At 45.1% G+C, this 26,396-nt stretch overlaps 1 protein-coding gene across 21 annotated transcripts in view; it reads left to right on the forward strand.

The window, feature by feature from the left end:
- UNC80 (unc-80 homolog, NALCN channel complex subunit) overlaps positions 1–26,396 on the forward strand; it is a 3,486,058-nt gene that overhangs the window by 234,617 nt on the left and 3,225,045 nt on the right. For 16 of the 21 annotated variants that reach the window (XM_069615884.1, XM_069615886.1, XM_069615890.1 and 13 more), the window contains exon 4: positions 5,542–5,888. In XM_069615884.1, coding sequence (XP_069471985.1) covers positions 5,542–5,888 — 347 coding nt within the window. The remainder of the gene's footprint in view (positions 1–5,541; positions 5,889–26,396) is intronic. The other 5 variants (XM_069615888.1, XM_069615893.1, XM_069615901.1 and 2 more) reach the window with 1 other exon arrangement.

Here is a 26,396-nt window from a genome sequence, read left to right on the forward strand (position 1 = left end):
CAGATATGCACCATCATCGATGGGATCAGGGAACAGGAACCAAGATTTTATTTTGCGCCAAGGCTCGTTGTGAGCAATGCTCGTTCATGCCCCTAACACCTTTTGAATACAGTCTTTGCCTCAAGCTATTTGTAAGTTGTGGTAGTCATGCCACATCCATCAGAAAGAGCATTGCAGTATTTAACTTACTTTTATTTTACTTCCTCAGCAATCTTGGCCTGTAATACCAGAACGCTACCAGAATCTGTTGGGAACAAGAGTGGCTAATGAATATTGTTTGGTTGCAGATGTTAAGAAGATAGTTTCATGTTCAAGAGAGAAGTACTTTATTGCTAGTGGAGTCTCCATCTTCAATGGAGTGTGTACTTAAACACAAACTCCAGCAGCAGACTGTGAGGTGAGGGACAGTGGCTTCTACCTGCCAAAGAACTTTACACAAGAAGGTTTATGAGGTAAGATAGTATCCAGGATCAAACGGGTGCAGTCATCAAATTTCTCAGGATGCTCCCACTAGTTCAGGATATCAGACATGCTCAAAGTAACATCATGTTACATAGGGTTTTAACAGCCAGCATGGCTGTTAAAACCTAATCTCTTGCTTTGCACCTTGGGGCCAGATTTTCCCTCTTGAAGAAGTGTGGTTAGGAGTGTGGCTCAACCAGCCACCCCCATGATACAGCCCTTTTTCTGTCCTCAGCAACACACACACTAGTCTCGTAATGCAATGATATCCCTACTTTAGAAAGTCTGTTCTTACATGGATTCTCTTTCTGTGAAGATTTTTCTACCCATGCAGGAAAGTATAGAAAGGGATCAACCTTAGTCCAGACGGAGGTCCCAGGCATATTTGGGGTTTAATGGTAGGCTATGAATCTGAATTTCCAGAATGGGTGTCAATGGCCTTTCCCAGCAGGCAGAGGCTTAGGACAAGATGGGTCTGATTGACCCAGAAAGTGAAGACCACATAACATAAGAAGTTCTTCCTACTGAAATGAAGGGAATGGCCACAGTAGATTGTCTGCCTTGTGTCAGGTAAAATGAGGAAGTCATCCAGTTTAATATCTCAAGGAATGGTAAACTACATTCCCTGTTGTATTTGTATTTTGTATTTGTTGTGGTGGGGGGGTTGTAAAGCACAGCAGGTACCAATTCCGTCATAAGCTTTGACAAATATCTAAAATGGTGAACAGTGCCTTGTGCTCTGACATTGGACTTTCCAAAGCAAAGCCTGCCCACAGTTATACACATTTTGTCATATTACACTGAGATCCTATAAACTGTGCAAGAAGGATTAAAGAGAAAGCAAAAGGTGATGTGTGTGTTCATGGCAGAAAGAGAGACCTGTTCTTACTTAGACCAAACACACAGTCTCATATAGGACTAAATAATTGCTGTTGAATTTGAACCTCTCTGCCAGATAGAACCAGCTGGATCTAGTGGATGGATTCAATAGACACTGCGCCAATTGAGTGCTATAGGATAGCTCCAGCAGTAGCTGAACCAACTGTTCCCAGTAGAGGCTGCCACCACCTTTATTTCTAGGATTCACTGATGGATCAAGACACCATTTCTATGATGCCAGGGCTCCCTATTCACATACTCTTATGCCCTGTGTTCTGTCACAGTTCTATTTAAACATACTATAGTGGAACCTCCCCAAAGGCTCTGTCAATCCACCTCAATCCCGACCTACATAATTGCTGTTGTAGTATTGAAAACTACACTCAGCTGGGCAGATATAAACAATTAATGGTGCAAACTAATATGCGCCTACGATTGAATCATTGTTGTGGGCATCGTGGAATACACAAGGATATAGATCCTTTCTTTTGCACCCAGACGGTCTTAATATTGTTCCGATAAGTGATGTGTTTTTATTACAGGAAACATGGCCTTTTTATATAAACGATTTCCAAATAGTATAAAACTTGGCAAAACAGTATATGCGTGGCCGACCTCGCGATTGGTACTCGACTGGAACATTCATTGAAAATACAGTTACGCCATCACCATATGTACTACCGGCTATTCTTAGATTATGTGGGGATCAGTCTAGACCTATTGTGGTAATTAACGTATATGACCATCCGGGTGGACACCAAACCAAGCTCATCATTCAAGGAATTGAAGAATTATTCTACGATGGTTTATACGGTATAAAACATGCTCTATTATAATAGCAGGGGATCTTAATGCAAGAGATCTACATTGCACAATGCCTCGGCTGAATAATTTTGCAGATGATTGGGACAATTTTCTGACTCGCCATGAGTTGGTATTTTTGCCGGTTAAAACCATGAAAGGGACTGAGGATACTTATACGTGGTCAAATGGTAGAAAAAGGTCACATCTAGATTATGTTATTACTGATCCTGTTATGAAGGTTATGTGTAGAGAGGTAGTGATCACTGCTAACAGCTTGAGCGACCACACTACATTAAACTGAAAAATGCAAATAAGTGCACTACACACAGATAAACAAAAAATAGGTGCGGTCGGTATAAATTCCAAGGGTACACGTATAAATTGGTCTGTGGATAAAATTAAGATAATTGATGAGGTTCTATGGCAAAACAAGTGTGATATGGAGAATATCCTGACTAAAGCAGATTGGGACCTTACTCAATTGGTACACGTATATTTCAAGTCATCACAAATTACGCCTTGTGGTGAGATTGCCTATGACAGTAAACCAAAAGATAAAAAGGAGACAACCCTATGATGCAGAGATAGCCGATAAGAAGAAGGTTTACTGTAGAGAAAAACATCTGATTAAAAACAATACAGAAATGAGCTCTAAAAATAAGCTGCTCTCTACACCTAATTTAGCCACCAGAAACTGGCATAAACAGCATAAATCCAGTATTAATAACTCAAACTGGTTACTCTTATTCAGGTGGCTTAGATCTCATGACGGTAAAGCTTTTTGGTCAAATTTTATTAACTATAAGAAGGATATATCACTGATGGAATTGAATCCTGTGCCAGAAAGTAAATAGCTGGAGTACATCGCTGATCTATACCTTGATCCAAAAGCTAGGCATACCCTAATGGAGAATGATGAGAGAAATATAAGTAGGACCAATTTTGATATAGACGAGGAACTCATGTGTAATATTATAATGAAACTGAAAAGTTCTTGTGCTCCGGGGGGACTGGATGGAATACCAAATGTAGTATTAAAGGCAGAGCCACAACTTTGGGTTATAATATTAGTCCTGCTATACAAGCATATAGATATAGAATAAACGGGCACCATCCCACAGAGTGGGAGTAAAGCAATTTTGGTACCAATCTTTAAGAAAGATGATAGAATAAATCCACACAATTACAGATTATTATCCATGATGTATACCAGCCAAAAGATATTCGCTAGCATACTCTTGCGGAAGCTTACAAGGTGGGCAAACGGAAAAGAAATATTTAGTCTGTACAAGACAGCGTTTAGGAAAATGTACAACATGGTCATCAATATATGTGTAGTGCAATTCCTAATGGCGGAAGCAGAAAATACCAATAGGCCTTACTTGTACTGTTGTGTGTGGATTTTACTAAGGCATTTCACCTTATTCCTCGCAAACCTTTATGGGAAAAACGTACTAACTGGGCATAGAAAAGAATCTGCAGTATTATATTCAGTTGTTGAATACGAATACATTGATTGCTATTAGATTGAATCTGGCAGAACACTGTACAAAGTATCAAGATACCAACAGTGGCCTTAAATAAGGATGCGTGCTTGGCCCAATGTTCTACAACCTATTTACAACAGATATGAGTTAAACGTTCCAACAAACATTAAATGTCCCCCCGAGGATTAACGGTGTACGGATACTGTGCCTCTCTTATGCGGATGACATCATAATGTTCGAGAAAACACAAATTGGCCCACTAAGGACAATAGATTCCTTGGTTGAATACGCTAAGGCAAATGTTATCAACATAACTAAGACAAAAATGTTATGATTTTGTAAAAGAAATATAGGCAGAGACAATTTTGTATGGCGTATTGAGGCCATTCCGTTGAGTAAAGTGACGGAATATAACTATTTGGGATTTTCTATAACACCAAATCCCAGGGAAATTTTTCCAGGAAAAGGTCTTTTTTAAAGTCTGGAGAAAGTGGCTGGCCATAAAACATTACATCGGGGGAAATAATATCCAAGGGCTCCTTCAGGTGTACAGAGTGAGTATATTGCCGAAAGTAGTCTACAGGATGGTTGCTTTAAAATATGAGCAAATTATATGGTTAGAACAACTTGACGGTAAATTGCTGAGATCAGTTATGAGTGTACCAAATTCAATGCCCATAGAGGCTCTGCGCTTCTAATATGGGGTTACATCAATAATCATATTGTGGTACGTTCAAAGAACGATTTTGTACGAAAAGTTCATGAGTGGTAGTTGTGAGTCGGATTATTTGTTACTATTGATGGGAAAAAGCACTGACAACCTGGGGAAAAATAGTTTCATTGTTGAACTTAAGAAATCAGCAGAAACTTTTATAGACCAGTTAAATCTGGCACCGGATGTGCTAATATCGGACCCTAATTACGAGGTGAAAAAAAAACAAAAGCAAGAAGATGGGATTTATCAAACAATGTTGATAAACTACATAGTAAGCCCCGATACCACGATATGTCTCGACAACACTTTAGTGGTCAACTACCCACTACTTACTTAATTAAACATTGCCCTACTGATCTTAAAAGTTTTGCCCTATGTATGGGTTTGAATGTATTGCCTACCATGGAGGTTATCGGGTCTTGGTCCAAACATCCCCATAAGGAAAGGCTTTGTCGTATTTGCCATATGGAGGTAGAAACCTGTCATCATGTTCTTACAAGTTGTAGGTTTTTTAAATCTTATTACATACGTGGATATGCAAATTCCGTCACCAATTTAGAAGACTGCTCAGGTGACCAATTTTGGTATAACTTGTATGGTGCAACATCATTAGTTGTAGTGGCAGCAGCATACCACATATGGAAAGAAATGTTGACGGAAGCTTAAAAAGCATTAATAAGAAGCAGTGGTATTACAATAGATGAATACTGGATGATCAAAATGTAGTGTAAGGCGACTGTTAAGATGAAAAACACCAGAATGATAAGTGTATGAAATGATTTGTAATAATTTTTCTTAATACTGATTGTTTTTACTGTAGAAATGAATGTATGTTTTTTCTCAATGTGAAGCTATTGTGTGTTTCTGTACTTTATAAAAATGATCATGTAGTTTGTGTATTGATTGTCAATATTCTTGGGTGTGTACAGCACTTCAAAAAGTTGTTAACTAAACAAAAACGAATACAACTCCTGAGACATACTGATACAATTTGGAGAAGATTGGGAATTGTGTTTACAGCTTGTAGTTTGGAATTCAAGGGAGCTGGCATGCACATTGCTCCCTATTAATATATTTGCATAAATCACTTGAGTAACCTGATTAAGAACGATAAAATGTGTAAAAATGTAGATATAAACTAGCTGCACTTATATTTACACTTTCTCATATTTCTTTTGTGATTTGTGTAAATAGAGACACCACAAAACCTGTGCTATATTTTTCATCCAGGACATCAGGACAAGCTTGGAGTTGCAGAAACTAAACTTCTTCATACCCTCCACTGGATGCTGCTGGAGGCCCCTCAGGACTGCGGAAATGAGAGGTTTGGTGGTGCCCGGGGCTCCAGCTGGGGTGGTAGCAGTAGTGCTTTTATCCATCAGGTTGAAAATCAAGGATCTCCAGGGCAGCGAAGGCAAAGCAACACCAATACCAATACAAATGAAGAGGATGAGAACAACCGGAGGAAGTTCTTGCAGAATTCCATGGCCACCGTGGAGCTCTTTGTGTTCCTTTTTGCGCCACTGGTGCACCGAATTAAGGTAATTAAAGGATTTGACAATTTGTATATTAAGGAATTTTATATGGCAGTTGTGCTTTCGTCCAAAACACTCCGGAGGCTGATTTGGGAAAGTCATGTAACTAAGACTGCCTTTTCAATGCATGAACATTTTTTAACCAGTCCGTGGTTTCTCTTTGCCTGCGCACTATTCAGTACTTGATCCTAGAGCTAGATTTACCATTAGGCTCAATAGGGACAGGTTTAGGAGTGCCGGTATCCATGGGACCTTAATCCCTCAAAAATATGGTGTTGTTTGGCTGTTCGCAGCAACTGCAGTGAACAGTGTGCTGCGACAGTTTTGCGAGTGGCATCAGAGGTTCTTAGTAGTTTAATCCAGCACTAATGGGCTCTCATGGCTGTGAAGCAGATTGCGTATTGGACCCAGGACAGAAGAGCATAGAATTCTCTCACAGTTTTCTAGTTGTCAGTGCTGCAAAAGTTTGCCTTTGTTTTGTATCTCTGTCCAACCATTTGAGGGTGCTGGTGAAGCACAGGTCCTAGATCTTTAGAGTAGACATATTCCATTTGTCTACAGACAGTGAGCTGACAAGGATGAAGGCCTCATTTCAAATAGCAAAATCCCTTATTGGTCTGAGGCGGTAGCCCACTAAAACCTTTGTCTATGTCTCATGAAAAGACAAGTGATATCACAGTCCTTACCTGGCATTTACAGGTTCTGAGATGGAAAGAGTAGACTACAAGACAGACCCCCAAGCATGCAGCATTGCAAGAAATAGCACACCAACTAAAAGGATCTGACCTCCACTTCTAAGGCTCAAACATTTATATGGTTATTCTGGCTTACTCCTCCCCTGTGAGGGGCTGAACTCAAGATCATTTTGTAGCTTGGGCCAGATTCTCTAAAACCTTTGGAGTCAGTCGTTAGCAGAGAAAGGCTATCGCCTCCAGCTTATACTCCTTCGCAGCCTCTTCTCCATCAGCTGCAATTCACACTCTTCATAGATGTAAGAAAGCTCCTGCAGATCCGTGTTATAGAGGAGCGCCTGCTGACCAAGAGGGGCAAGGGTTAATTCTGAAGATTCTTCATATTGCAAAATGGAAATAGGCTGGTCTGCGCACTCATCTAAACCTATCACCCTACAGCCTCCATCTTCCACAGGAAAGGTACAAGATGATGACCACCGCACACATTTGGCCTGCCCATGTCCAAGAAAATTGGATTTGCACAGTGCATTTAAAAAATGTATATTTCCATGTCCTAATATGGCCCTCATAAATGGTATTTTCTCTTTTCAGTGGGTAGTAGGCACTACCAGAACAGAGTTCTCCCATTCTGCCTCCTCACCCCTTCGGGCCCATGCAAAACTGATTCGAGCAGCCTCTCATTTGCATATGCTGGTTATTCCTTTTAATAAGAAGTTTTTTATTTTTGCAAATTCCCTCCAATTACTTCAGTGGAGTTCCACAGCATATTCTCTCTGGATTCTGATGTTTGGGGTGAGTGAGGCCCTTTTGCTTCACTCACCTGCTTCTTTCATTTTGATTAGGTTACACTGGTCACTCCCTAGGGCTGCCACTGCTGAGAAAGTGTCTCCCTGTGTGTTACACCTTTCTTTTCACAGTGTAGCACAATCCACCGTCAGCAGAGTGTGGTAGGGACAATTGTTGTCCCTTTTATTTTTTTTAAGTGACATTCCTGGTACTTTTGTGTTTTGTACTGAACAGGCTGTTGGCAGGGAAGCATGTTACATCATTTTCCAGCGCACAGTCGTGCACTTTTATTTTTTACCATGATAACGCCATTTTGAGTCACATATTCAAAATGGCTGTTCCTCATGTTACAAGACTTGTTTCCTGTCTCATCTTCCTTGATAGCCATTTTTCTTCCTGCTTAGGTCGAAAATTGCCAAAGAGCTGCTTGTACTTTCGGCGCAATGGGCCTATGGAGTGCTTTGCATGAGTTTACTGGCTGCAACTAGCATATGGGGCTGTCTGGCTCAAATCCACACATCGGCCAGGGTATGTCCTCCTACTTGACAAATTGTGAGGTGACAGGTTGCGCCTAATTGGACTGACCCTACCTGTTAGAGTGTTGCAGGTTTCTTCCACAGGTTGGCTGGGGCCACACCAGCCTGAAAACTGGATATAAATGAGAAACTAGAGATGTTCGAGAGTGTCAATCACAAGATTCAAGTATCTGAAGCCGAAGAATGGTTAGAAACCTGTAGGAGGACTGCTGCTGCTACCAGCATTGGCCCAGACAACCACCCTTTTTGAATCGCTTCCTTCAAATTGAATGGAAATACCTGAACTGGTTACCTTCCCCTCTGGACTAGTGGGGCCAACCAGCCTGAAGATCTACTCAGCACCCGTCACTGTTACAAGTTCAGAGTCTTTTTTTCGGAACTGCATTTTGCCTGAACCTGATTGGAACTGGATTGCAGCTCTGCAGGGGCCCTCTCCTGCTTCGTCACTGGGAACTTTACTGGCATCCTCAGAGTTCTGCTAGCACCTCGCCAACGTGCTACTGCTGTCCCTCGCCATGAGAAAAAGCCTGCTGGAACCTGAATTCTGACCGTACTTGTCCCGAGGGCCTGGCAATCCTGTCTTGGATCACACCAATGTCGGACCCTCTTGAGGGGTCCTCGTGTGCTGCTGGTAACTGATTCGATTTGAGCTATTTTCACCCTGTCCTGGGGTCTCAGCCTGAGCTAACTGTTACTGAAAGCCTCATAGCTGCATCCTGTGAGCCTCCAACAGCAAACCCTACAGTGAGCCTTGTTGTTCCCACCGATTTCCTATCTCATGGTGACTGTGGTGTTTCACGCAGAGTCAGTGGGTCAAGATATATTGTATCCCTTTACACCCCTCCCAGCTTTGACTTGCATTGAGTATAAAGCCCTTAAGGTAAAAGTAGCTACCTTACCAGAATGAAGGCCATAGAGTCTGGGTCAGGAGTTCTCTCTTCGGTTATTTAGGGCCTAAGTCCTGATTCTTTACCCCCTCAATAGCTGGATGACCCTTTTGAAAATGTCTGCAGTGACTTTCCATGGCCTTGCTTAATAAGCATAAGTAAGGGGGGTTCTGGGAGTTTCTCTTTACCTGCCTATACGCCTATATCCCTGGTTTGAGTCTCAACCAGAGTCTTTAGCTCATCATCCTTTCACAGAAGAGAAGTGTCCACTACATATCAGTCTTTGTCCTGCCCAAGGGCAGTCCAGCACCGAAATGTCAGGCAATTCTCTTCTGAACAAGAGTACCAACAGCAACCCCAGACACGTGTTTCGGCCTCGTTGGACCGCGTCAGTGAGGTGGAGCTTTGCCTCTCTAAGAACAGCGAGCAAGGGTTCCACATCTGGAATACCGTAGTAACTTAGGGTGAAAACTCAAAGCTACTTTATATGCATAAGTACGGGGGGTTCTGGGAGTTTCTCTCTACCGGCCTATATCCTGTGTTTGAGTCTCAACCAGAGTCTTTAGCTCACCATCCTTTCACAGAAGAGAAATGTCCAATACATATCAGTCGTTGTCCTGCCCAAGGGCAGTCCAGCACCAAAATGCCAGGCAATTCTCTTCTGAACAAGAGTACCAACAGCAACCCCAGACACGTGTTTCGGCCTGGTTGGGCCGCGTCAGTGAGGTGGAGCGTTGCCTCTCTAAGAACAGTGAGCAAGGGTTCCACGTCTGGAATACCGTAGTAACTTAGGGTGAAAACTCAAAGCTACTTAATATGAATAACTAAGGGGGGTTCTGGGAGTTTCTACCGGCCTATATCCCGGGTTTGAGTCTCAACCATAGTCTTTAGCTCACCATGCTTTCACAGAAGAGAAATTTCCACTACATATCAGTCTTTGTCCTGTCCAAGGACAGTCCAGCACCGAAATGCCAAGCAATTCTCTTCTAAACAAGAGTACCAACAGCAACCCCAGACACGTGTTTCAGCCTGGTTGGGCCTCGTCAATGAGGTGGAAATGTGCCTCTCTAAGAACAGTGAGCAAGGGTTCCGTGTCTGGAATACCCTAGTAACTTAGAGTGAAAACCCAAAGCTACTTAATATGCATAAGTAAGGGGGGGGTTCTGGGAGTTTCTCTCTACCGACCTATATCCCAGGTTTGAGTCTCAACCAGAGTCTTTAACTCACCATCCTTTCCTGCACCGGAGCTCCTTCTTAAGCCCTGTGCGTATCTCAACTCCTATTCTTCAATGAAAGGAATGCACTAGCACAATTACAGCTCTCTCTACTGTGAGTTACACAACCTAAATTAAAGCACTATTTCTTAAATTTTGTCAGTTCTTATCTTCTACTCTTTCTTTCAAGATCGAAGCAGTTTTCGCCATATGGGGTTCATTAAGTAGATTGACTTGTCTAGTTTTAGCAAATACAAGAATTAACTCTGTAGTTACTGGATTTTGATTTATATGGGGGTTTACAGTGAAGCACTTTTTTCAACTGCTTATTCATTTATTTCACTAAGTATTGTTTTTATCTACATTAAAACAACGCAAACCTGTTTACTTTGATCCATAGCATATATTTATCAAATTTATTTTCCATAATTGAACATTTAAGTTTTCTGGCTCCGTGCTATTTTTTTCTAAATCACAAAAAAATATATTTTCTTACTCCTAAATCATAAACAAAATGTACATTGCACACATATGACATAGAACACAACACATAAAACAAATCAGACAACAACAAACAACAAAAAAAACAGAATCAACTGGTCACATATATCTTCTACGATCTTCTCTTTAAGACTCGTCTTGCCCTCTAAAAATACTCCATACCAAGTGTAAATTAACCTCTTTAGATTTGCTTTTAATCAAATCCGTTTTCTACATGTTCCGCTACGGGACTCTAGGTTCAAATTTCTTCTCTTACGTTGTTTTAAAACGCAGGCTAGGGTGTATTCTCTTATCGTGCCCTCTCTCACGATACTTCTTGCTTGCTTGGCCACACTCAAGTCAGGTTCTCACTAATTCAATTGCTTAGCCTCTCTCAAGTCAATTGCTCAATATAAACAATACTCATATTCTCAAGCTACATTTACCCCACCTTCTCATTGCATCCTAGGTTACTAAAAAACATTGATTTTTCCCCAAAAAAGATCCTATGTGTCGTCCCCCATAAGTGATAACATTGTTTCTGAAAGCTGGGCAAACATTAACTCAGAAACCTTTTTCTTCTAAGAGTTGTTTCCCCAAGTGACTTTAGTTTTTTCTTGAAAAATGTCAAAAAATGTTTTTCCTAAAATGCATATACCAAAAATGGAAAATTAATTAATGAATAAAATTTTCTTGAAGACCCCAAAATATTACTCAATTTAAATATTTTGGAAGATTACCAAAAAAGGACTTTGAAATAATTTTTCTTAGAAAATTGCCAAAAATAAAGTAGCCGCCTTCACTCCCCTGACACCAAGGCCCTCTGCCATGCTATCAGGCCTGCATGTCCCTTCTCTTCTCCCGGTGGGCTGGCAACTGCAGTTTGTCTCCATCTGTCCCCCTGCCTCATCCTCTCTCTCCTCTTCTTTCAGGCCTCATAGCATGGCTTACCTGTATCTCCAGGAACTTTGGGCTTGAAGAGATGTCATCCTAAGCCTCCTGGCTGGCTCACCAAATGTTCATGAGGGTCCCACCTCCCCCACTCTCTGGGCCTTGGCATTTTTGGGGTCATGAAGACACTCTGAATCAAAGCAGGACACTCAGACAGGTTTCAAGAAGTCATCAGGTTTTATTTCTTCCAGAAGGCACGACACAGGATACACAGGATACAGCATCAGAAACATCTCTGGGACTCTGCTAAAAGTTATAAAATGTCCCCCCTTATATACATTCTAGGGAGGTGAGGTAATGGCCTGACCATAAGTACAGCCTCTTTACTGTCTGTGATTCGTTGACTTATATGGCATGATATGGCATGATCAATGTGCTGTTCCTCTTTCTACTTTTGATTCGCTGGCCTCACTCATTCCCCCCACCATTATTACCTACATGAACTTTTATAAAAAAATTGTCCAGTGAGGTCATAATGAGTTAGCACAAATCAACCATTTTGTCTGCTCAAACAAGCATCAATTTTAGATTGCCTGACCTTGTCACAAGACCCAAAATGGCGGATCACTTATGAAATGCCTGACCATCCCAAATGTTGCCTAAAACTTGGGACCTGCTCCGATTTTGACCTAGATTATTTGATAATATATCATAACATTTACTACCTGACACATTCTCTACTCCACATAACTTTCTGACTAAATCATCCCTTAAACCGCTTTCCTGCGAAGCACTACAATTCTAATTTCTACACCATTTATAGTCACTGATCACCCTAATAGTTTATCATAAATCAGTTTGAGGTAGAGTGGGTCTACCTCCACTACATTCAGTTTGAGGGGGAGGGGCGACTCAACCCTTTACAGTATCAGTAAAAAACATAATTCCTTAAAAGGGTTCAAATGTGTATATCACTTCCAAGAATTTACAGAACTATTGCTACATTTGTCCCTCAACCCTCCTTATTAAGGACGCAGAGGAGTGCATAACACAAATTCCTGAGAGGCTCTTTTTGGTGGCCCACGTAGAGAAAGGAGGTCAAGAAATATGTGCTCACTTGTACAGTATGTGCTCAAGCCAAATAAGAGACTAGAAAACCAAAAGGGCCTTTACAAGCCTTACCAATTCTTAAAAGATCGTGGACTAACATGTCTATGGATTTCCCTGTTGGCCTGCCGGAGACCAAAAGGGATATGGTCATTATGGTTACAGTTGATACCTACACAAAAATGGCACACATTTCCTTGTTTCCGCAGTGATCACCCGCTCCTGAAATGGCCTCTGTCTTTCTAAAGGATATTGTCCGTTTTCCCCTGCAGATAGTATCAGATCGCAGGCCACAATATGTGTCGAGTTTTTCTATTCTATTTTCTATTTAATTATTAGGAAGCGATTATTTAATTTTTATTTATTGAACATTTGCATGGCGCCTAAACAGCAGGAAGTGTTTCCAGGCGTCACAAGACACAAGACAACAAAGGCCGTGTGCGGGTGGCAGAAGAAAAAACAACAATAACGTTCCTACTAGGCCTTGTGACATTCGGATCGTGCAAGTGCAGGGGGAGGGGGAAGGTCAGGGCATGGGATGGGAGCAGGTGGGGTTGAGGGAGAAGTGCTGGAGGGACGGGCCCCAGCAGATGGACAAGTGCCTGTGGGAGTCCAAGGGGGCGAGTGCCAGGGAAGGAAGGGGTAGGGGTGAACAGTGCGAGGACGAGGGTGGACCAGACGCAGTGGCTAGTCAGGGAAGGGAGCTTGGGCTCAAGTGCTGGTAAAGGTTTACAAGGGAAGACTGGTTGAATGCAGGCCTGTCCCCGGAAGACTCATAAGGGTCACAGGCAACCAGTCGCAGTGGCAGGGGGAGGATAGCAAAGGAGGAGGAGCGGGAAGGACGTAGAGAAAAGGATTCCGGGACTTAAGGAGATCTGGCTCAAGACATAGAGGGGCAGGGAGACCTTTCCAGAGGGAGGCTCCTGGCGAAGAAAGCGATTTACCCCCCACTCTCTGCTTTGCGAATCATCTGATCTGCAGAGTGCTGGAGCTAGAGGACCCAAGAACTCTAGCAGGGAGGTATTTAGGGAAAAATAGCTGGATATATTGAGGTCCCCAGCCCCATAATGCCTTGTGGATGATCCAGAGGTTCTTGAATTTGATCCTTGCAACCACCGGGAGCCAGTGGAGAGACTTTAGGGCTGAAGAGATGTGGTCCCTGGGCTTGAGGCAGAGAATAAGTCTTGCAGTCCTATTCTAGATCAGAGGAAGAGGGCGGAGGGAGGATAGAGGAAGATTAAGGAAGAGTCTATTGCAATAATCCAGCCTGGAGAGAACCAGAGCTTTGGGGACATTGAGTTTCTGGGGGCAGTTGAGGAAGGGGAGAATCCCTCTGAGGAGGTAAAGCTGAAAGTGGGCCTTCTTGGCAAGGTCAGCGATTTGTGGTGAGAAGGAAAGAGAGGAGTCACAGATGACACCCAGGTTTTTAGCCTCACAAGAGGGTGAGGGGAGGGGGCCCAAGGAGGGCTGCCAGAGAGTAGGAGGGAAGGAGGGGGCAGGAGTCCCAATGGGAAGAATCTCAGTCTTACTGGCATTAAGGCATAATAGCAGTCAGACAATCAGGAATGAGAGCGGAAGGAGAGGAGGAAGAGGAGGGAAGCTTGAAGGAAAGCTGTGTGTGTCATCAGCGTTGCACTGGAAATAAGAGATGGTGGAGATCAGGTGTGTGAGAGGGGCAAGGTAAATGTTGAAAAGCCACAGCGAGAGGTTAGAGCCCTGAGGGATGCCACAAGTAGAGCCATAAGTAAAGAGTGAGATAGAGGAGAGAAAAAGGCCCAGTTGCACTTGAGAGGGTCGATTCTAGAGGAAAGAGGTCAAACAGTCCACTGCCCGGTCCGTGGTGCCCAGGGTATCAAGTAGCCGATTTATGAGGGTGAGGCGATTGACTGTTTCAAAGGCAGAAGACAGATTGAGGAGGATGAGAACGAAAGGAGAGTTGGAGTTGAGGTTTGAGAGGAAGTAATCATGTGTGTTCAGGAGAGCAGCTTCCGTACCTCTGACTGCTCTGAAGCCAGACTGGTGGTCGGGAGACAGCCAACAGATTCAGTGTGATGTATTAGTTGATGACCAACTTCTCCAAGAGTTTGCCCAGAAAGGGGATAGTGGGGATAGAGTGGTAGTTAGTCAGGCAGGAAGGGTCCCCAGGTGTTTCTTTTAGGAGGGTGTTCACAGGGGAGTGCTTGAGGGGTGATTGAAGGAGCCAGTGGCAAAAGAGTGGTTACAGAACTCAGCCAAGGAGGGAGCAAGAGAGGCAATATTGTCCTTGATAGTTCTAGGGGAGCAGGGAAGCACCTGTTTGTAGGAGACGTTCATAGAGCAGACTGTCTCGGTGACCTCATCAGGTCATACAGGTGTGAATGAGGACATTAGGGAGGAAGGAGGGAGGGGGGGCAAGGTAGGCCTGCATGTAGAGGTAGGAGGGAGGGGAGTAGAGGAGAGTAGAGTTTTGGTAGTGAAATGTGAGGCCAATGCTGTGCAGAGTGCCTGGGAAGGAAGAGGAGAAGTTGAGACTGCTTTAGGATTGGCACGTTCCTTGCAGATTTTGAAAGGTTTGGCCATGTTGTTAGTGGCCCCAGAGATGCAGGCTTGTATGTGGGACCGCTTCTTGGAGCAGATGGAGCATCTGTATTGTCTTTGGAGTAGGCGACAGGCCAGTTTGTCTGAGGATGTGCTGGAAGACAGCCACTTCCGAAAGGAAGAGGGCGATCGGCCCAGGGGTCCTGTAGATGGTATTGAGAGTGAGCGAGATGCCAAGCTTGCAAACAAGACATTTGAAGGAAGAATAGGATTGAGTGGGTATGACAGAAGCAGGGACCCATTGAGGGACGACAAGGGCCACTCCTTCTCCAGACCGGTTAGACCTGGGCTTGGAGAGCATCTTGTAGCCCTCAGGAAAGAGAGTGACACAGCTGGCATTGGGCCACGTCTCGGTGAGAGCGAGGATGTCAAGGGCAAAGTATTCAAGGAGGTGACAGATGTCAGAGGAGTGTTTAACAGCAGAGCGAGAACTGAGGGTATCTAAGTGAAGCTGGTTGCCACCTTTAAAGGTCTTCTGAGGTGGGGTACAGGGACGTCGTACACCCATCGGCGGGGCTGGAGGGGCGGAAGGGGTGGCAGTCAGAGGTGTGGCAAGAGAAGGGGGAAGTTAATGAGAGACAGAAGACAGACGCCTTTCAGGAAGGAGGAGATTGGGCTGAGAGCCCTGGGCCACGATAGTACCATTCTGGTAGACATTCATGATGCACCTAGATGATGAGAAGTATGCCAAGAGAACGCCCCATCTGGTTCCACCATTAATGGACAAGGAGGAAAAAGAAGATATAATAGAGACCATATGGGGAGTCCATAGGTCAGGAGAAGGGACAGTGTGGATGCCATTTATAGTCTGCCTGGGGAAGCATTGACGTAGGTATCAGCAATTGGGAGGCCTGGGTTGGAGGCCCGGAGCGCTTTCTTAAACGTTTACCTTTCAGACTTCAAGAGAGATGCTGAAAATGTTGGAGGGGACATGACATCTAATCGAAAAGGGCCCCTGACAAATGAGTGGGACAAAATGGTGTGCAACAAAAGGGAAAAACACCATTTTCCCGAAGCTGGATTGCCCCTTGTCCACCCTGCTCTTCGTGATGGAAGTGGAACTGTTGGAAGAGAGGATTAAAGGAGATGATACAATAGGGGTATAGCATATGGATGGAATACACATAAAATACCTTCTTGGATGTCATTATGTCACTTTTGTCCCGACCACTTCCCGGCCCTGCTGATGACACTTTAACAATCCCTTCAGGGGTCTTGAGGGTTTAAAATAAACCTCACCAAAAGTTGAGGCCTGAACTTTAACCTTGTTGATGGGTCAGTTTCTCAACTAGGTGGTTGGGGGATCGGATTAGATATCTGGTAATAACTCTCACATTTGGAAATTCTACCCTTTACCAGGCTAACTACATCAAAATGTTTTGGGAGATCAGCTTTAAACCTAAAACATGGAAGACACAAGCCCTCTCATGATTTGGAAGGATGGCTTCTGTAAAGATGATTATACTTACCCGTCACTTATATAATTTCCAGGCCTTATCATTCTTTAGTCTGATAGCAGCCATTCTCTGAGTAAGGAAATAGCATTGCCACTTTATTACGCCAGGGTCCAGGCATAGTATCTGAGAGGTTTGGCTATTTAAAGGGAGGGATCAAGGTTGGGTGGCTTTACGTGATATTTTTGAAATATCATCAGACCTCGCAGGCTAGGGTACTTATGGACTGGATTGACCTATGATCTCAAAATAGTTGGAAGATACTGTAAGAGAAGGTTGTCAGAAAAACCTCTCTTATATATGCTGTGGCTACGTAAGTCTGACAGACCAAATCTATGTATGAGCTTCCCTCTCCCAGATCGTTGATGCAAACAGGGAAAACATATCGAGAAGAATAGGCCAACCCACTTTTCTGGGCTCAATAACACTGATGCATAACAACCCATGTTTTACACCGGCTTATGGTAGCACTAATTTTGCAAATGGATGGAAGGAAGGTGTGAATGACCCGAATCAGGTTCTTTGAAGGTTGTAAAGAAGAATTTGGAGTTTCTGAGAAAGACAGGCTAAAGACTGGTCCAAATCTAATCTACAATAGGCCTTGGTGTCTGCCAGTTGCCTAAGACATTCATTGAAATAATCCTGTCTATTCATAATTACAATGGCTCCACCCTTACCGACTTTCCGCTTAATTATGGATCGTTTAACGTTATATGAAATGAATTTCAGCACAAGAATTCACACCAGATACAAAGGGTATATTTGTCCCTCTAATGCAGTCAGATAAAAATATTCGACAGCTCCTATGGAAATTTGAGTCATTGTGATGATGGGAAATATAGCACTTATTGAAAAATGAATGAATTAATAAATATGAGCAAGACATGAGCCACTGTGGAAGACAGAATGTTCTGAAAGCATATATGTTACCCCTTGATAAAAGTCCAAGAATTGGATATGAGAAGGACAAAAACATGTGCATGTCAGGGTGTTTGCTATAATTTATGTTTTTGATGTTGTGATTGTATATGTTTTGTCTTTTAATCACCTACTGTCCATATTAGTTTGGGGGATTTTCTACTTTGGTTTTTGATGTTATGATGTGATTCTACATGCTTTTGTGTCTATGAATAAGTTTTCCCATGAGTTGTAAATATAGGATACATTTTTTCAGTAATCTTTTTAATGAAATTCCTATATATGTATATTCACTGAAAAAACTTTGTTAAAGGGACGTTATGGTTAAGTTGCACTAATAAAAACCTTTCAAATTCACTGAAAACACTTTGTTAAGGGGACTTTAGGGTTCCAAATAAAACCAAAAAACCTCAGAAATTCACCAGTCATGGTAAGCTAAGCAACCCTTACTCGCGCCACCACAGTGCACTGCTAAAACAAACACCCAGGACATCAAAGATGACATCACAAATTCCCTCAGTGGTTCCCTCGACTCATCAACTTCCTTTCATCTCTGACTGTCTTCTCCTTCCACTCCTTGGCTACCTTGCCCACTCATCCCTCCTCCTCTCCCCCAATTCGGGCTCCCTCCACACCTCCGCAGGGCGTACCTCTGATTTGTACTCCTCTCCTGAAGATCTTTAAGGGTGGCAATCTTCTTCATCTTGCCACTCTCAACGCTCGCTCTGCTGTCAAAAACTCCTCTGACATCTGCCACCTCCTTGAAGAACTGGACCTTGATGTCCTCGGTCTTACTGAGACATGGTTCACGGCCAGCTCTGTCACAAGCTTTGACACTCTCCTCCCTGATGGCTACAAGATCCTCTCCGCACCCAGATCCACCCGACCCAGAGGGGGTGTAGCCCTGATCTTCCCTGAGTGGATTCCTGCCACTATCATTCCCACTATTTTGCGCCTTGAAAAACTTGTGTTAGGCATGTTATAAATGCCATATCATATCGTATCATATCATATCATATCACTCAGATTTACTCCTCTTTCGAATGCCTTGTATGCAGGCTCTCAATCTCTCCTAATCACCTCTTTTCTCTCCAAGTGGGCTGACCTCTCCTGGCCTCAACCACTCAACTCCTTCACCTTGGTGACCTCAACATCGACATTGATTCTCCCTGTCCCTCAGCTTTGCTCTTTCGTGACCTCTGCAATTCCCTCTCTCTCTCTAGCCTCCCCACTGGGCCAACACACTCTGCAGGACACACACATGGTGTCTTCATCTGCTCTGGCCTCCCCATCGATATCCCTCTGTCCACTCCCCTCTCTTGGAGTGACCACTGCCTCCTCTCCTCTCATCTCTGTCTCTTCCACCCAAGCCAAGCATACCCCAACACTGCCACCTAACTTCTTGGACATCTGGCCCATGAAGCGGTGTCAGTCGAGGCTTTCGCTGTCAACTTCTCGCCCTCCCTCATCCTCTGGCTGACTCACACCCTGACACAGCCCTGTCTCTTCTTTGCTCTTCTATTTCTGATACTTTTGATGCTCTTTCCCCTGTCATGAGGATCCGCCTGAAGAACAAAGCCAAGTGCAATTCCTGGTATGACTCCGACCTAGCTACTCTTAAACGTAAGTAAGTGAGAGAAAAGGGAGGGACTCCTGTTCATCCTCTGACAAACTGGCCTGTTGCCTACTCCAAAGGCAATAACGACTACCTGTCCGTACCAAGAAGAGAGTCCACATTCAAGCCGTGTCTCTGCGGCATCTATCAACTCGGCCAAACTCTTTAAAATATGCAAGGAGGGGGCATGGCCTAGAGCTCCATCTATGTGGCCCCTTCTCTAATGGCCTCTGTGTAAAGCCCGCACTTATCAGCTCTAAAATGAAGTTCATGCCGTCCCCCCTACTTTTTGCCCTGGCCATGGAACCTCTCGCCCAACGCATTCATCTAAACTCGCAGTTTAAAGGCCTCCAAGTGGGCCCTTCCCAGCACAAGATCGCTTTCTATGCCGATTACGTGCTGCTATCTCTCACAGATATCTCCGCTTCACTGAACCCTGCCCTCGCTGAGATTCGTAGATTTGTGAATGTGGCGGACTTCACCATTAATTTCGGGAAATCAGTGGGTTGGGTTGAGCCCTGGTTGGGTTGATCCCGGGAGAACGGGAATCCCTGGAAACGCTATGCCCGATTCAATGGTGTGAAAAGGCCATTCCCTATCTTGAGGTCCAGATTCCTGCCCACCCAAGAGATGTTTACCAAGCGAACTTCCCCCCGCTCTTCAAGGAGCTGGAGAGGGACCTCTCCCGCTGGCTCTCACAGGATATTTCACTTCTTGGCCGTATCACTGCCTGCAAAATGAATCTCCTTCCACGGTTCCTTTGCGCTTGTTCATCCCTCCCCACCACAATCACCTGCCTCTGCTGAGGCACTTACAGAGGAAAATCTTCCAGTTCATTTGGAGGGGCAGGAAGTCACGAATCCCCCAGAGGACCATGGTGGGCAGTTCCAGACTCAGGGGATTGGGGGTCCCAGATCTACGGAAATAACAGGTAGCAGCACAGCTGGCCCACATTCAGGCTTGGGTTATTGCCTCAGGATGCCCAAAATGGGTAGAGATAGAACAGTCTCGCCTTCCTACCACCCTGCGTTTCCTCCCACATATCCCCCCCCTTGCACCAGACTTGGCCGATAATGCTGTCTTCTTCTAAAAATACCTTGAAAACGTGGGACTGGGCTCTCAAACATAAGGGCGTCCCGAGAGGTCCGGGCCCCTCCTCCCCAGTTTTTCACAAACCAGCCTTCTCCCCGGGATCCTGCCCCTCGACTTTTAGGAACTGGATGGCGGGTGGTCTCGAAACCCTGGGTCAACTCTTTGTGGCTGGCTGGCCGTGCTCCTTTAAGCAATGCAAAGCAGCCTTTCAACTAGCGTAAACGGATAGATTTACCTATTTGCAACTTCGACATTGGTGCTCCTACCCACTGTCCCAAACAGCAGCGTTGCGCGCCCTCAGTCCCCTTGAACTTCCAATGACTTACCATTACGAGGGAAAATCTCCACCCTTTACAAGCTACTCCAGACAGACCCTCTCACCGCTAGGGCCCCCTATATGTCACAGTGGGAGGCGGACTTGGGGCACCCCATAGAGGACCAAACTTAGGTAGACATCTGGTCGAGAACGCACGCTTCCTCCTTCTGCATTACCAACCGGGAGTGCGCCCATAAGTTGCTCCTATGATGGTATTATCCGCGCTCCACTTGCACCACCTTCACCAAACTTTGGACCCCTTATTTTGGCACCTCTGTGGGCTCCCGGGTTCCTACTTCCACATGTGGTGGACATGTCCGATGGTGAAAGAGTTCTGGATCCAATGTATCGCTACAATAAAAGATATTGCTCAGGCGGAGATCCCGCTTGCGCCTGAACCCGTCCTCTTGGGAGCCCCAATCCCAGGCTTCTACTCGCTGACCCTCCTCCAGCCATCCCCCCACACTTCTTCTCGTCCTTTCCACTTTTCTCCCCTGATGAGGTCGCTAGACAAGTTTGATCTATGAAAGCCTCATCAAAACAGGCACACCCCTGTCCCTTTAAAACTATCAAGAACCACATTGATACCCTCGCTCCGGCACTTGCCAATTTTTCCAGCCACTCCTTTGCCTTACGATCCTTCCCCTCCCCTCTTAAGCACTCCCTTGTGCATCCTCTTCTCAAAAAACCCACAGTTTATCCTTCTTGTCTGGCCAACTATCGCCCAATTTCCATTACTCCCTTTTTGGGCAAACTCCTTGAAAAGCCGGCCATCTCTCAGCTAAACCTTCATTCTGTTTCTGTTGGCTGTCTCCATGACCATCAGTCTGGCTTCAGAGCTAGCAGAAGCACGGAAACTGCTCTACTGAACATCCATGAGGATCTGCTTTCCAACCTTGACTCTAGAATTCCCTCTGTCCTCATCCTACTCGATCTCTCCTCTGCCTTCGACAAAGTCAAACATACCATCCTGCTCAACCGTCTCTGTGATAACCTTGGTATCACCGATCAGGCTCAGACCTGACTGACCTCTTTCCTCGCTGATCGACCCTCCCAGGTCCAACTTGTGTCCTTCCTATCACCTATCTTCTTCTCCATCTGTGGTGTTCCCCAGGGGTCTAATCTCTCGCCCTGGCTTTTCAACCAATACCTGGCAACTCTCCCCCACTGTATTGCCATTTTCAAATAAATTGTGTCCTCCCACGTATTCCTCATCTATGATATTCGTATCTCGTCAGCTTCACTGCTTCAGAAAAGAAATTCTCGGAGAGGGCGCAATGCACGAGGTCCTGGCGTTGATGTCCCTCGACGGTCTCTGTAGCGCGTCAACGTCATCGACCATATAAATAGCTTGTGCCCTGCCCGTTGGCATCAGTTACGTTTTTCCTCTAAGAAGATGAAGAGGAGACATAGATCTCCCTCCTCTTCGTCAGACACCTTTACCGAGATGGTAAGATGCCCGACTAAGTCAGATTCTCCTAGGAAATGGGAGGAATTAAAAAAACAATTGATGAAGGTCTTTGAGAATGTAGCCCTGACCCTCGCAAAGAAACCTTGTAAGAGCCAGACCCCGGTCGCTCCCTTGGATGACGGAGAGTCAGAAACTACTAAGGCCAAGTAGAGTAGTAAAGAGGAGGCTCGACGATCTCCACCCGACGTGAAAACGTCAAAGATTCCTCGAGACTCGAGTAGCTCTCTAGTAACGGCAAAGAAAGAAACCGTCAAAGCATTTGACGAGTTCATCGACGCCATCGGCACCGACTACCTTGACGCCGAAGCCGTAGGAGATTTTGGCTCCTTTATCGAAGTCGTCATCAACAATTTCGAAGAATCCTTCGATCCCCTCGATCCCCTCAAAGCATTTTCCAGAACAGGAAAAAAGGTATAGACCTTTACCCAAATCAGACTTTTTTAAGTATATGTCCTCGATTTTTTAGGAAGAAAGTGCCTCAAAGGAAGAAGCTTCTCCTTTTGGAGTACAATTTGGTACTAGGGAGGTGCCAGAGGAATTAATTGACCCTGAGTCAAGATTGAGAGACCTGTCTGACACCCTTCCCTCTGCCAGTGGCATTGATACATCACCTGAGGTAGATTTCCAAAAACCTGAATCTGCAGAACATGCAGATGCCGGGTACAGGAACCTGATGAACAGGGTTATTGAATTTATGGGTAGGGGTAGATCTTTACCAACCTTGAGAAAAAGATGATATGACTGATATCCTGGACCAGGGTCCCCAAAAGGACCCAGTTCTTCCCTTTCATACGGCTCTGCAAAGAACAGTGGTTGCTAATTGGGAGACCCCTGAGTCTGTTGCAGCAGTTAACAAGAACGTTCCCAAAGAATATAGGTCATCAGGCTCTGACCCTGATTTTCTGAGTAAACCCCCCTATGCCAGAAAGTCTAGTAGTGCAAGCTGCTACTTCCACAAGGCAATCAGCTTATCCATCTATCCCCCCAGATAAAAAAGTGGACGCTTGGGCCTGCAAGGTTTTTTCCTCTGGCAGTATGGCCCTTAAGTCAGCAAATGTTACATGTACCCTGGCCAGGTTCACCCATACTCTGTGGGATTGTGTAAAGGCGGCAGCTGATAATATTCCAGAAGGCGAAGAAAGGGAAGGCTTTCTGAATATTGTGAAAGATGGTAAGGACGCAATGGGAGAATGCCTCCAATCTGGATTGGATATTGTTGTCAGCATCAGCAGATCCATGGCTGCGAGCACAGTACTGTGCAGATTTACGTGGTTGAGGAAGTCGGGGTTTGCACCAGACGTGCAGGCCACGCTACTCAACATGCCTTTCGACGGCTCGAGGCTGTTCGGCAGTAAAGCTGTCAAGAGCTTAGAAAAACTGCAGACCTCGAAGGCAGCGGCTAAGTCACTTAGCGCCTCTATGCGACAGCCTCAGAAACCTTATTCGGGCTCATCTTCCTGGAGAGGTCGTTCTTTTCGTTACTATTCCTCTTTTAGTAGAGGAAGCGGACAGGCTGCACAAAAAGGTAAAAAGAATTTCCCTCAAAGTGGACAAAGAAGAGGCGCGAAACCAGCCTCAGCAGTAGCATCTTTGCCCTCAGCCGCTCCTGCAGCTGCCTCCAAATCTCTCTGAGGTCTTGACCCACGAGACCCAGGTCGGAGGCAGAATCTCTAAGCATCTGAACGAAAGGCGGGGCATTACTTCAGATGCTTGGGCACTGGAAACAGTACCTCAAGGTCACTGCCTTCCCTTCCTAAAAAGCCCTCGGAACCATCCACCGAGATCCAACTCTGTCAAAATTCCAGATCCACTTCTGTTGCAGGAAATGTTAACCCTGCTAGAGAAAGGTGCAATAGAACATGTACCTGTAGGGAGAGGAACAAGGGTTGGCACTCCCCTTACTTTCTCATCCCAAAGAAGGACGGAGGATTGAGACCCATCTTGGACTTAAGAAACTTAAACAAGTTCCTCAGGAAGGACAAGTTCAAAATGGTAACCCTTTCTTAGATCCTTCAACTCCAAGATTGGTTAGTATCATTGGACCTTCAGGGTGCTCACTTTCATGTGCCAATCCATCTCAAGCACAGAAAGTACCTGAGGTTCGCAGTTGGCGGCTCGCCCTATCAGTTTCGAGTTCTGCCATTCGGGCTGACCTCCGCCCAAGGGTTTTCACCAAGCTAATGGCGGTTGTGGCAGCGAATCTGGGGAGAGGGAGGATTCGCGTCTACTCCTGGACAATTGGTGGATAAGGGCTTGTTCCCCCAAAGAAGCTCAGGAACATCTTGCAATCACCTGCCACTCCCTTCACAGACTGGGCTTCTTCCTCAATTCCAAGAAGTCCCATATGATACCATTCCAAAGACTCCAGTTCATCGGAGCGATCTTTGATACTTCCTCGGGCAAAGCCTCACCTCCCGAGGTGAGAGCTCTCCACATTCTGCAGAGGGTAACAGAATTCCAGAATGCCCAGCGTCTACCAGCCTTCGATTTTCTGAGGGTGCTCGGCCTCATGGCATGCTGCATATTTCTGGTGGCAGAGGCTCCACTGAGGATGAGATCTCTTCAATGGGCCCTCAGAACTCAGTGGTCCCAATTTTTGGGGAGTATGTCGGATCTTCTGCAAGTCGCGAGTGCAGTGGCTCAGGATCTACTATGGTGGGCTTGCAACGACAATATCCTCAAGGGAATATCTTTTTGGCAACCATGGCCGGAAATAACAGTAGTGACTGACGCCTCACTCACGGGGTGGGGAGCCCACACCAGCAATCTGACAACCAGCGGTCGTTGGTCTCCATCTGAGTCCAAACTACATATCAACCTTTTGGAGCTGAGGGCAATCAAACTAGCGCTGAAAGCCTTTCTGGCCTCTGCACAGGGGAAGAATGTCCTGATAATGACAAACAAAACAGTGGCCATGTACTACCTCAACAAGAGAGGAGGCGTAGGATCACTGCCACTGTGCAGAGAGGCAATGCAGCTCTGGTTCTGGGCAATACAAGAAGGAATCTCTCTGTCGGCAGTTCACTTAGCCGGAGAGCAGAACACAGCGGCGGACGCTCTGAGCAGGCAGAGCACAGTATCCCACGAGTGGGAACTAGCTCAGGAAGTCCTTCAAGAGATCTGTGCCCTTTGGGGAACCCTCAGGTCAATCTGTTCGCGACCGGTGCCAATCGGAAGTGCGATCAGTACTGCTCAAGGGAATTTCTCCCAAGAGGGGCTCTAGGAGATGCATTCGTAGTGGATTGGGATTTTCCACTCCTGTAAGCGTTTTCTCCATTCCCCGTGATTCCTCACGTAATCAGGAGGTTGAGAAAGTTCAGGAAAACCATGATCCTAATTGCCCCAGATTGGGCCAGGAGGACGTGATAGCCGGACCTTCTGGACATGTCCATCTGCCCTCCAATACGTCTCCCACAAAGAGAGGATCTTCTCTCACAAGAGGAAGGTCGGGTTCTCCACCCAGAGTTAAAGACACTCAACCTTCACACATGGTTTCTGAGACGTTGAGATATAAGGATTGGGACCTCCTTCAAGGATGACGTGATGGAGATTGTGCTTCCGGCCAGAAGGCCAGCAACAAAATCCTTGTACCGGTGTTGTTGGAACAAGTTCAGTAACTGTTGCAAAGATAAGAATGTGGACCCTTTTCAATGTGGCACTCCTATGGTGCTATCTTTTCTATTACATCTGGCCAATCTGGGGCTTCAGATTGGGACAATAAAAGGATATTTGGCAGCGCTATCCATATTCAAGCGCTCCTCGGAAGAGGTTTCCTATTTTAAGGGGCCTTTGATTATTCCATTTTTGAAAGGGTCCACTTATGTGTACCCCCCAATACCTCTTCATGTCCCTTCTTGGGATTTTAATCTTGTGTTGAAATTCCTAACCTGTATACCTTTTGAGCCTCTAGAATCCTGTCCTTTAAGGCTTTTAACACTCAAGACTGTCCTTCTTCTGGCCTTAACATCAGCCCGCAGGGTTAGTGAATTGCAGGCTCTCTCATGCAAACCACCATATACTACTTTCTATAAGGATAGAGTTAAACCTTCTTTCTTGCCGAAAGTAGTTTCTGACTTTCATTTGTCACAAAAAATTACACTGCCAACTTTCTATCCTCCTCCGCATTTGGGCAAGGAAGAGGAAAGATTACACAAACTCGATCCAAAAAGGGCTTTGGGTTTTTATATATCGAGAATGTCAAAATTACGGCAGGATGACCAACTTTTTGTGGGTTACACTGGACATAAACTGGGATTAGCTGTGACAAAACAAACTATATCCCTCTGGATTACTTTGGCTATAGTAGAGTGCTAGAGATTAGCTGGGAAAGACCCAGCGGAAGGGCTTTGTGCAGATTCCACAAGGGGTATGGCTACTTCTGCGGCTCTGATGGTGGGAGTCCCTGTGGGTGATATTTGTTCTGCTGCAACATGGGCATCAATGCACACTTTTGTTAAACATTACTGTTTAGATTCCTC

This window comes from Ambystoma mexicanum, chromosome 9 (assembly GCF_040938575.1).
Source record: "Ambystoma mexicanum isolate Mex_15411 chromosome 9, UKY_AmexF1_1, whole genome shotgun sequence".
Classification (NCBI taxonomy): Eukaryota; Metazoa; Chordata; class Amphibia; order Caudata; family Ambystomatidae; genus Ambystoma; species Ambystoma mexicanum.